General features: G+C 35.5%; 2 protein-coding genes across 2 annotated transcripts; both read left to right on the forward strand.

The window, feature by feature from the left end:
- The first annotated feature begins 519 nt into the window (after positions 1-519).
- Positions 520-1,485, forward strand: LOC123470710 (MRG/MORF4L-binding protein-like). The gene is made up of 3 exons (XM_045171290.1): positions 520-787; positions 852-973; positions 1,044-1,485. Exons 1-3 carry the CDS (start codon positions 670-672, stop codon positions 1,302-1,304), a joined length of 501 nt encoding a protein of 166 aa, XP_045027225.1. The 5' UTR covers positions 520-669; the 3' UTR covers positions 1,305-1,485.
- A 220-nt stretch (positions 1,486-1,705) lies between these two features.
- Positions 1,706-4,675, forward strand: LOC116919041 (TATA box-binding protein-like 1). The gene is made up of 5 exons (XM_032924906.2): positions 1,706-1,862; positions 2,268-2,604; positions 2,672-2,925; positions 3,000-3,094; positions 3,161-4,675. Exons 2-5 carry the CDS (start codon positions 2,287-2,289, stop codon positions 3,400-3,402), a joined length of 909 nt encoding a protein of 302 aa, XP_032780797.2. The 5' UTR covers positions 1,706-1,862; positions 2,268-2,286; the 3' UTR covers positions 3,403-4,675.
- The last annotated feature ends 6,707 nt before the right edge of the window (positions 4,676-11,382 follow it).

Here is an 11,382-nt window from a genome sequence, read left to right on the forward strand (position 1 = left end):
TAACAGTTGTTAGGAAAGAGAGAGAGAAAAAAACCCCCAAAAAACTTGACCGGTAGTTTGTGCTTTAGTGGCGTTTATTTGTCTACATGGACATGGTTGGAGGAGGAGGAAATAGTTGGGTCTTTCCGCTTCTTTTCTGGGCGGATATTTCGTTTGCATTACACCACCACCATTCCTTTTTTTTTTTTTGGTTTTCCTCCATTTATTCTGCTTACGCTTCGTGATCGTGATGATTCAACTGGCGACCTTGGAAAGTGGACACGGGAAATGGTATTTCGTCGGAATTTTTCGCCCAGTCAAGAATTCCAAGAACCGCGCCTGATTTATCATTCGACAATCTTACTAGTGTTTCTGGTTACGACACGTCGTTGTTAAAATAAACAGGATGTTTGTTTTTGTTTGTTTTCTTTCCCTGTTTTAATTTTGATTTCTGAAATTCTACGCAAACAAAAGTGCAATCGCAAAAGATATCCATTTGTTGTATACTACAACAAAGCTGATCTGGTTCCGTCGTGAAACGTTGTTGAACGACGAAAACATAGATGGCACTGTAAACGTTTGTGTCTTTGACTGTTTCATTCGCCCGCCGTCATAGCCGATTTTGTTTATCACGTTTCTCGCAGTGACACGGAAACATTTGCGGATACCTCTGATCCTTCATTTATTGTTATGGCCGTCAAAGAAAAAGCAGAAGCAAATGAGGAAACTTTGGAAGCCGAAATTGAATGGAATACCGTCGACAACGAGTTACAGCTGTTGCAAATCTTGTGCGGCACAAGACCCATCGGTGAGAAACGTGACAACTTTCTAGCTTCTTTGACAGAATTCTCATTTGGAATCCACTTTTCTAGGTATTAGTAAATATTTTCAAATGGCCTGCATAGTAGAGAAATTGGCTGCAAATCTGAACAAAGAAGTTACCTCCAAAGGTGTGTGGGATCACCTGGCAAGCTTGTACGACATCAAGAAATTGGTATCTGGCTAAGCTGATATAATTCTCTACCTCTGATTGAAATCAACAAAAATTTTTTTTTCTTTTCCAGGATGAACATGAGACGATTCCTTTTCCCAATGAAGAAATGGACTTTACCCTTTCCACCGAGGAGTATGGTGAACTGATGGAGAGCAAATACAAAGAAACGGAATCAAAGAAAACCATAAAGAAGGAAAAGGAAGAAATTAAAAAGGAAAAAGTTCCTGAGACCCCTCAGCCTGTTGAAAAAAAATCTGTCAAACGAACAAGAGCCAGCACTGCACCAAGCCCTGGAACACCTCAGATCACTCCAAAACGTCGACGAATTTGAAGATTGAGAAAAAGAAAAGAAAAACAGAACAGAAGAAATGTCACGAAACTTTTTACCATGTCAACTTTTTCGGCGCACGTACATTTGTTTGATTGTGAAACTGTTAATGAATTTTTGTAACTCGGATATTGTGTGAAAAAAAAACGGACCGAATACGACAGAAAATAACCGGTCAGATGAATAACGTGTCTCTTGATTTTTTTATTTCAAAAAATTTTACATATGCTTAATAGATTACTTAACAATCCGTTAGTTTTCCAAAAACTTTTGCTGGACGACGCTCGTGCGTTCTTTTGTGGCTGAGTAAATTATATTACAATTTACAAATACCAAGTGTTTTAGTACTTTGAAACGTTGGACTTGGAGAAGAGGCATCAGAGCTTGCTCCAGTGCGGAACCGGTGCTAGTACGTTCTATTGCCAGCTGAAAACCAATGCCAGAGTGCTGCACCACGAGCACTGTTTGTTCGGTCCTTCGAGCCCTCGCCGACGATGTGCTGTGATTTGCAACGTGTATTTTCTTTTGTATAAAATTGATTGAAGAATTTATTTAAGTCGGGTAAGAATAACCTTGATAATTAGTAGGCTTGTTAATCGATTCCAGGAGCAAGGAAAAGTTTAATTGATCTTGGGGTGAATTACCATTTCATTTTCTGCCATGTGATGTCGCCCTGCGAGTGTGTGTGTATAAAGTGAGAGAGGACGTCACACATTGAATTCTTGAGAACCTTTTGAGGCTACGTGTGTTTTTTCCGGTTTTCACAGTCAGTTTTTCTTCCAGTTAGAGAAGTCTTATGCATTAGTGGAATTTTAATTGATCTCGTGCTCAGAAACAAATGATTCGGGCCTTAAATGTCTCATAGGACACCGCCTGATGCGACTTCAGCCCAACCAGGCGCCCCTCATGTTTACGTTGTAGCTTCTCAATATTGCAGTCTTGATATAACATTTTGTTAAATTGCAGTTGTGGCTCACGGGAAGGAATGGCCATGACGCTTCAAGGATCTGTCTTGACAAATGGAAATACTGCTCCCAACTTTGTCCCTCTCAAACTGGAGCAGAGCAGTAAAGACTCGTCTGATGTGTTCCTCAACGAAGCTAGCAACGGTTTTGGTGATTGTGACAAAAATGAATTGAACAATGGTGATGTTATTGAAGAAGTTAAAGAAACACCTAGTGAAGAGCCAGTCATTGATATTACAATCAACAATGTGGTATGCAGTTTCAGTGTTAAATCCCATCTCAATTTGAAGCAGATAGCCCAGAATGGCTACAATGTTGAGTATCGTAGAGAAAATGGGGTAAGATTCCAACCTAGTTTTCACTATGATATTGATCCAGAATATTAAACACTTTTTCCACACCCAGATGGTAACCATGAGGTTACGAAAACCTTACACCACAGCCTCAATCTGGTCCTCAGGGAAAGTAACCTGCACAGGGGCAACAAGTGAGGAAGAAGCCAAACAGGCCGCCAGACGAATTACGCGTTCGGTCTCTAAACTAGGCTATCCCAGATTACGCCTAGTAAATTACAGAGTAGTCAATGTTCTGGGAACTTGTACAATGCCTTTTGCGATTAAAATAACGCCTTTTTCAGCCAAACACAGAGATATCGCCAGGTAAAAATTGATTAGCACCTTCTCCTTTAATTTTTCTCCTAATCTGGTAAATTTGGCAAATAAATCTGGTTCAGTTATGAACCTGAATTGCATCCTGGAGTTACCTATCGTCTCAAGGAACCCAAAGCAACCTTAAAGATCTTTTCAACCGGAAGCATTACAGTTACTGGTAAATCATCTGTAAATCTCGTTCCATTTGCCAACTGTTGTTCACACATTTTACCTTTCATTATAGCGCCTTGCGTAGGTAACGTCCAATCGGCCATCGAACACATATACCCCTTGGTGTTTGAATTTCGTAAAGAACGATCTCCTGAAGATATACGAACAATGCAAGCTACCAAACGGTCGCGCGGATTCAAACGCAAGTGTTCCTCTGATTTTGGTTTCGGAGCTGACGAAGAGTGTTTCACTGTAGACGTTGATAATGAAGAAGAGGAGGAAGAAGCCTTTGATAGTGACCAGAGCCATGATTAGAAAACAGCAAATAATTAATTAGAATATCACAGCAATCGAATCGTGGGACGAGTCTTGACAAGCTGATCGGACTCGTGGAAATGTCTCTGGTGCTTTTCCTTCCTGAATCCGTTTGGCCTCTTCGCTGTCAGTACGACCAAACCTTTCAGCTTTCACTTTTTCGATCCCAACGATCTTGTATACTATAATTTTTTTTTCTCTCCATCCCCTGCTTCCCGTGGTCTCGCTGTTCGACTTTCAACTATCAGTTTTTCGAGGCGGAATCACCTTTTATTCGCGACCTAGTTTTGGTTGACCGTGTCGAGGTTAAAACTTGTTCATTTTTTTTTTCTACTTATTTTTTTTTAAATTAAATCCCATCAATACTCTTCTCGATTTTGGTAGTCCAGATCAACCAAAACTCCATTGACTTAAGCTTGAGGTCGTGCGTCAGATGTGAAACAGTCTTCCGCTCTTTGGACATTGCAACTTTTGAATTCTGACAAAAAAGAGTTGACGGCTATCAGCGTTCAAACTCTAATTTAACCCACACAAACGAATTTCATCATCTTTTTCGTCTGAAGAAAGTATACCCATTTTCGAAGAGACGGCAAGCACTTGTCAAAATGGGGCGAAAAAAAAAATAATGATTAGGTCCAGCGGATTTTGAAATCCTACTCCTATTTACCGTTGATTGTAGTTTGAAGATTTCGATATTTCATTCTTCGAAATGGTGCTTAAGGCTCTCGGCCTGCTTGAGTATCCTTAATTTGTCTTTCGTTTTTTCTTTCTCGAATGCGCCCCGTGTTATAGTCTACCATGTAAAATAACGCTCTTCTGGAACATGGGCACGTGCCCAATTTTCGTGTTAAACATGGAACAAACTGAGTTTGATTCGCAGGTTCCGCTTTTTCTGCTCCCCCTCAACACAGAAACTGACGAATCCTTTTTCCCAATTTGAAACTAAGATCCACCCAGAAGAATCAGAACACAAGGAGTCATCAGAATCGTTCAAATCGTATTGTTTTTTTGTTTTTTTTTCCTTTGCTCCTTCACAAAAGACTGTAAAGTTCAGTCGCCGAATTGCCCTCCGATTGCTCCTCAGCTCTCCCCCCCTCTCCCATCCCCCTTAAAGCGGGTTGATTGCCTCAGTTCAGCGAGCAATAACAATCGGATGATACCAATGCTTGTGAGTGAGTGTGCGAATGTGCGTGCGTGTGTGAGTGTGCGTGTCAAACCTACCTTCCAATCGTCCTTGCCCAACGGTTCTCAATAAACGAGATTTTCCAGATTATTGATCCAAGTCCTCTTGTTTCAATTGAATCCTAGTTTGATTTCATCGTTTGCTGATTAGATTTTGTTCCTTACAGAGCCCTTGGAAGTTAATGACAAAGGAAATTTTGCTTCCGTATTGTTTTTATGCTTTGATTAGATAGCGATCTCCGGAGAACCATGTGGCTTATTGCAACATAAGGATTACAAGGTAAAATCAAATCAAGACATTATCATTTTTAAGCGTTCATGCAATTTAATCAAATTCAAATATTTCCTTCAGACAAACAGGTTACTCCGAGCAATATTGGCGCAACAACTTATATCTTCCGTTTTTTACCTTAATTTAAATAGAAGTGCTAGGCAAAAATAAACCTGATTTTCGGAATTCTCGTTCAATTTTGAGTGGAAATCATGTATTTTTACCTAAATCTAGAATTTAGCCAAAATTGAAAAAGTGGGAAGGGTATAGCCTTCCCACTTTTGTCAAAATCTGCAAAAACGGACATCTCTTGGAATTCAATAAAAATTACACTGTATACACAAAATTGAACGCTGATTTTGATAGTAGTATAAGTTTTCCCGTGGGCTGAGTAATTAACGAAATTTACGTAACAAAAGTGCAATTCGCTTTTATCTTAAGTTTTCTACCTAAATTTAAAAACTAGAAGTGCTAGGCAAAAATAAACCTGATTTTCGGAATTCTCGTTCAATTTTGAGTGGAAATCATGTATTTTTACCTAAATCTAGAATTTAGCCAAAATTGAAAAAGTGGGAAGGGTATAGCCTTCCCACTTTTGTCAAAATCTGCAAAAACGGACATCTCTTGGAATTCAATAAAAATTACACTGTATACACAAAATTGAACGCTGATTTTGATAGTAGTATAAGTTTTCCCGTGGGCTGAGTAATTAACGAAATTTACGTAACAAAAGTGCAATTCGCTTTTATCTTAAGTTTTCTACCTAAATTTAAAAAACTAGAAGTGCTAGGCAAAAATAAACCTGATTTTCGGAATTCTCGTTCAATTTTGAGTGGAAATCATGTATTTTTACCTAAATCTAGAATTTAGCCAAAATTGAAAAAGTGGGAAGGGTATAGCCTTCCCACTTTTGTCAAAATCTGCAAAAACGGACATCTCTTGGAATTCAATAAAAATTACACTGTATACACAAAATTGAACGCTGATTTTGATAGTAGTATAAGTTTTCCCGTGGGCTGAGTAATTAACGAAATTTACGTAACAAAAGTGCAATTCGCTTTTATCTTAAGTTTTCTACCTAAATTTAAAAAACTAGAAGTGCTAGGCAAAAATAAACCTGATTTTCGGAATTCTCGTTCAATTTTGAGTGGAAATCATGTATTTTTACCTAAATCTAGAATTTAGCCAAAATTGAAAAAGTGGGAAGGGTATAGCCTTCCCACTTTTGTCAAAATCTGCAAAAACGGACATCTCTTGGAATTCAATAAAAATTACACTGTATACACAAAATTGAACGCTGATTTTGATAGTAGTATAAGTTTTCCCGTGGGCTGAGTAATTAACGAAATTTACGTAACAAAAGTGCAATTCGCTTTTATCTTAAGTTTTCTACCTAAATTTAAAAAACTAGAAGTGCTAGGCAAAAATAAACCTGATTTTCGGAATTCTCGTTCAATTTTGAGTGGAAATCATGTATTTTTACCTAAATCTAGAATTTAGCCAAAATTGAAAAAGTGGGAAGGGTATAGCCTTCCCACTTTTGTCAAAATCTGCAAAAACGGACATCTCTTGGAATTCAATAAAAATTACACTGTATACACAAAATTGAACGCTGATTTTGATAGTAGTATAAGTTTTCCCGTGGGCTGAGTAATTAACGAAATTTACGTAACAAAAGTGCAATTCGCTTTTATCTTAAGTTTTCTACCTAAATTTAAAAAACTAGAAGTGCTAGGCAAAAATAAACCTGATTTTCGGAATTCTCGTTCAATTTTGAGTGGAAATCATGTATTTTTACCTAAATCTAGAATTTAGCCAAAATTGAAAAAGTGGGAAGGGTATAGCCTTCCCACTTTTGTCAAAATCTGCAAAAACGGACATCTCTTGGAATTCAATAAAAATTACACTGTATACACAAAATTGAACGCTGATTTTGATAGTAGTATAAGTTTTCCCGTGGGCTGAGTAATTAACGAAATTTACGTAACAAAAGTGCAATTCGCTTTTATCTTAAGTTTTCTACCTAAATTTAAAAAACTAGAAGTGCTAGGCAAAAATAAACCTGATTTTCGGAATTCTCGTTCAATTTTGAGTGGAAATCATGTATTTTTACCTAAATCTAGAATTTAGCCAAAATTGAAAAAGTGGGAAGGGTATAGCCTTCCCACTTTTGTCAAAATCTGCAAAAACGGACATCTCTTGGAATTCAATAAAAATTACACTGTATACACAAAATTGAACGCTGATTTTGATAGTAGTATAAGTTTTCCCGTGGGCTGAGTAATTAACGAAATTTACGTAACAAAAGTGCAATTCGCTTTTATCTTAAGTTTTCTACCTAAATTTAAAAAACTAGAAGTGCTAGGCAAAAATAAACCTGATTTTCGGAATTCTCGTTCAATTTTGAGTGGAAATCATGTATTTTTACCTAAATCTAGAATTTAGCCAAAAAAAGTGGGAAGGGTATAGCCTTCCCACTTTTGTCAAAATCTGCAAAAACGGACATCTCTTGGAATTCAATAAAAATTACACTGTATACACAAAATTGAACGCTGATTTTGATAGTAGTATAAGTTTTCCCGTGGGCTGAGTAATTAACGAAATTTACGTAACAAAAGTGCAATTCGCTTTTATCTTAAGTTTTCTACCTAAATTTAAAAAACTAGAAGTGCTAGGCAAAAATAAACCTGATTTTCGGAATTCTCGTTCAATTTTGAGTGGAAATCATGTATTTTTACCTAAATCTAGAATTTAGCCAAAATTGAAAAAGTGGGAAGGGTATAGCCTTCCCACTTTTGTCAAAATCTGCAAAAACGGACATCTCTTGGAATTCAATAAAAATTACACTGTATACACAAAATTGAACGCTGATTTTGATAGTAGTATAAGTTTTCCCGTGGGCTGAGTAATTAACGAAATTTACGTAACAAAAGTGCAATTCGCTTTTATCTTAAGTTTTCTACCTAAATTTAAAAAACTAGAAGTGCTAGGCAAAAATAAACCTGATTTTCGGAATTCTCGTTCAATTTTGAGTGGAAATCATGTATTTTTACCTAAATCTAGAATTTAGCCAAAATTGAAAAAGTGGGAAGGGTATAGCCTTCCCACTTTTGTCAAAATCTGCAAAAACGGACATCTCTTGGAATTCAATAAAAATTACACTGTATACACAAAATTGAACGCTGATTTTGATAGTAGTATAAGTTTTCCCGTGGGCTGAGTAATTAACGAAATTTACGTAACAAAAGTGCAATTCGCTTTTATCTTAAGTTTTCTACCTAAATTTAAAAAACTAGAAGTGCTAGGCAAAAATAAACCTGATTTTCGGAATTCTCGTTCAATTTTGAGTGGAAATCATGTATTTTTACCTAAATCTAGAATTTAGCCAAAATTGAAAAAGTGGGAAGGGTATAGCCTTCCCACTTTTGTCAAAATCTGCAAAAACGGACATCTCTTGGAATTCAATAAAAATTACACTGTATACACAAAATTGAACGCTGATTTTGATAGTAGTATAAGTTTTCCCGTGGGCTGAGTAATTAACGAAATTTACGTAACAAAAGTGCAATTCGCTTTTATCTTAAGTTTTCTACCTAAATTTAAAAAACTAGAAGTGCTAGGCAAAAATAAACCTGATTTTCGGAATTCTCGTTCAATTTTGAGTGGAAATCATGTATTTTTACCTAAATCTAGAATTTAGCCAAAATTGAAAAAGTGGGAAGGGTATAGCCTTCCCACTTTTGTCAAAATCTGCAAAAACGGACATCTCTTGGAATTCAATAAAAATTACACTGTATACACAAAATTGAACGCTGATTTTGATAGTAGTATAAGTTTTCCCGTGGGCTGAGTAATTAACGAAATTTACGTAACAAAAGTGCAATTCGCTTTTATCTTAAGTTTTCTACCTAAATTTAAAAAACTAGAAGTGCTAGGCAAAAATAAACCTGATTTTCGGAATTCTCGTTCAATTTTGAGTGGAAATCATGTATTTTTACCTAAATCTAGAATTTAGCCAAAATTGAAAAAGTGGGAAGGGTATAGCCTTCCCACTTTTGTCAAAATCTGCAAAAACGGACATCTCTTGGAATTCAATAAAAATTACACTGTATACACAAAATTGAACGCTGATTTTGATAGTAGTATAAGTTTTCCCGTGGGCTGAGTAATTAACGAAATTTACGTAACAAAAGTGCAATTCGCTTTTATCTTAAGTTTTCTACCTAAATTTAAAAAACTAGAAGTGCTAGGCAAAAATAAACCTGATTTTCGGAATTCTCGTTCAATTTTGAGTGGAAATCATGTATTTTTACCTAAATCTAGAATTTAGCCAAAATTGAAAAAGTGGGAAGGGTATAGCCTTCCCACTTTTGTCAAAATCTGCAAAAACGGACATCTCTTGGAATTCAATAAAAATTACACTGTATACACAAAATTGAACGCTGATTTTGATAGTAGTATAAGTTTTCCCGTGGGCTGAGTAATTAACGAAATTTACGTAACAAAAGTGCAATTCGCTTTTATCTTAAGTTTTCTACCTAAATTTAAAAAACTAGAAGTGCTAGGCAAAAATAAACCTGATTTTCGGAATTCTCGTTCAATTTTGAGTGGAAATCATGTATTTTTACCTAAATCTAGAATTTAGCCAAAATTGAAAAAGTGGGAAGGGTATAGCCTTCCCACTTTTGTCAAAATCTGCAAAAACGGACATCTCTTGGAATTCAATAAAAATTACACTGTATACACAAAATTGAACGCTGATTTTGATAGTAGTATAAGTTTTCCCGTGGGCTGAGTAATTAACGAAATTTACGTAACAAAAGTGCAATTCGCTTTTATCTTAAGTTTTCTACCTAAATTTAAAAACTAGAAGTGCTAGGCAAAAATAAACCTGATTTTCGGAATTCTCGTTCAATTTTGAGTGGAAATCATGTATTTTTACCTAAATCTAGAATTTAGCCAAAATTGAAAAAGTGGGAAGGGTATAGCCCCTCTGACATTTATAAAATAACGGAACATCTCTTGGAAATTCAATAAAAATTACACTGTATACACAAAATTGAACGCTGATTTTGATAGTAGTATAAGTTTTCCCGTGGGCTGAGTAATTAACGAAATTTACGTAACAAAAGTGCAATTCGCTTTTATCTTAAGTTTTCTACCTAAATTTAAAAAACTAGAAGTGCTAGGCAAAAATAAACCTGATTTTCGGAATTCTCGTTCAATTTTGAGTGGAAATCATGTATTTTTACCTAAATCTAGAATTTAGCCAAAATTGAAAAAGTGGGAAGGGTATAGCCTTCCCACTTTTGTCAAAATCTGCAAAAACGGACATCTCTTGGAATTCAATAAAAATTACACTGTATACACAAAATTGAACGCTGATTTTGATAGTAGTATAAGTTTTCCCGTGGGCTGAGTAATTAACGAAATTTACGTAACAAAAGTGCAATTCGCTTTTATCTTAAGTTTTCTACCTAAATTTAAAAAACTAGAAGTGCTAGGCAAAAATAAACCTGATTTTCGGAATTCTCGTTCAATTTTGAGTGGAAATCATGTATTTTTACCTAAATCTAGAATTTAGCCAAAATTGAAAAAGTGGGAAGGGTATAGCCTTCCCACTTTTGTCAAAATCTGCAAAAACGGACATCTCTTGGAATTCAATAAAAATTACACTGTATACACAAAATTGAACGCTGATTTTGATAGTAGTATAAGTTTTCCCGTGGGCTGAGTAATTAACGAAATTTACGTAACAAAAGTGCAATTCGCTTTTATCTTAAGTTTTCTACCTAAATTTAAAAAACTAGAAGTGCTAGGCAAAAATAAACCTGATTTTCGGAATTCTCGTTCAATTTTGAGTGGAAATCATGTATTTTTACCTAAATCTAGAATTTAGCCAAAATTGAAAAAGTGGGAAGGGTATAGCCTTCCCACTTTTGTCAAAATCTGCAAAAACGGACATCTCTTGGAATTCAATAAAAATTACACTGTATACACAAAATTGAACGCTGATTTTGATAGTAGTATAAGTTTTCCCGTGGGCTGAGTAATTAACGAAATTTACGTAACAAAAGTGCAATTCGCTTTTATCTTAAGTTTTCTACCTAAATTTAAAAAACTAGAAGTGCTAGGCAAAAATAAACCTGATTTTCGGAATTCTCGTTCAATTTTGAGTGGAAATCATGTATTTTTACCTAAATCTAGAATTTAGCCAAAATTGAAAAAGTGGGAAGGGTATAGCCTTCCCACTTTTGTCAAAATCTGCAAAAACGGACATCTCTTGGAATTCAATAAAAATTACACTGTATACACAAAATTGAACGCTGATTTTGATAGTAGTATAAGTTTTCCCGTGGGCTGAGTAATTAACGAAATTTACGTAACAAAAGTGCAATTCGCTTTTATCTTAAGTTTTCTACCTAAATTTAAAAACTAGAAGTGCTAGGCAAAAATAAACCTGATTTTCGGAATTCTCGTTCAATTTTGAGTGGAAATCATGTATTTTTACCTAAATCTAGAATTTA

This window comes from Daphnia magna, linkage group LG3, assembly GCF_020631705.1.
Source record: "Daphnia magna isolate NIES linkage group LG3, ASM2063170v1.1, whole genome shotgun sequence".
Taxonomy (NCBI): domain Eukaryota; kingdom Metazoa; phylum Arthropoda; class Branchiopoda; order Diplostraca; family Daphniidae; genus Daphnia; species Daphnia magna.

Excerpts from the sequence above, each read along its gene's own strand:
- LOC123470710 (XM_045171290.1), top strand. The coding sequence starts at position 670 with ATGGCCGTCAAAGAAAAAGCAGAAGCAAATGAGGAAACTTTGGAAGCC. Across the intron at positions 788-851 it reads GTGCGGCACAAGACCCATCG|GTATTAGTAAATATTTTCAA; the intron begins GTGAGAAACGTG and ends CCACTTTTCTAG. Across the intron at positions 974-1,043 it reads TGTACGACATCAAGAAATTG|GATGAACATGAGACGATTCC; the intron begins GTATCTGGCTAA and ends TTTCTTTTCCAG.
- LOC116919041 (XM_032924906.2), top strand. The coding sequence starts at position 2,287 with ATGGCCATGACGCTTCAAGGATCTGTCTTGACAAATGGAAATACTGCT. Across the intron at positions 2,605-2,671 it reads AGTATCGTAGAGAAAATGGG|ATGGTAACCATGAGGTTACG; the intron begins GTAAGATTCCAA and ends TTCCACACCCAG. Across the intron at positions 3,095-3,160 it reads CGGAAGCATTACAGTTACTG|CGCCTTGCGTAGGTAACGTC; the intron begins GTAAATCATCTG and ends CTTTCATTATAG.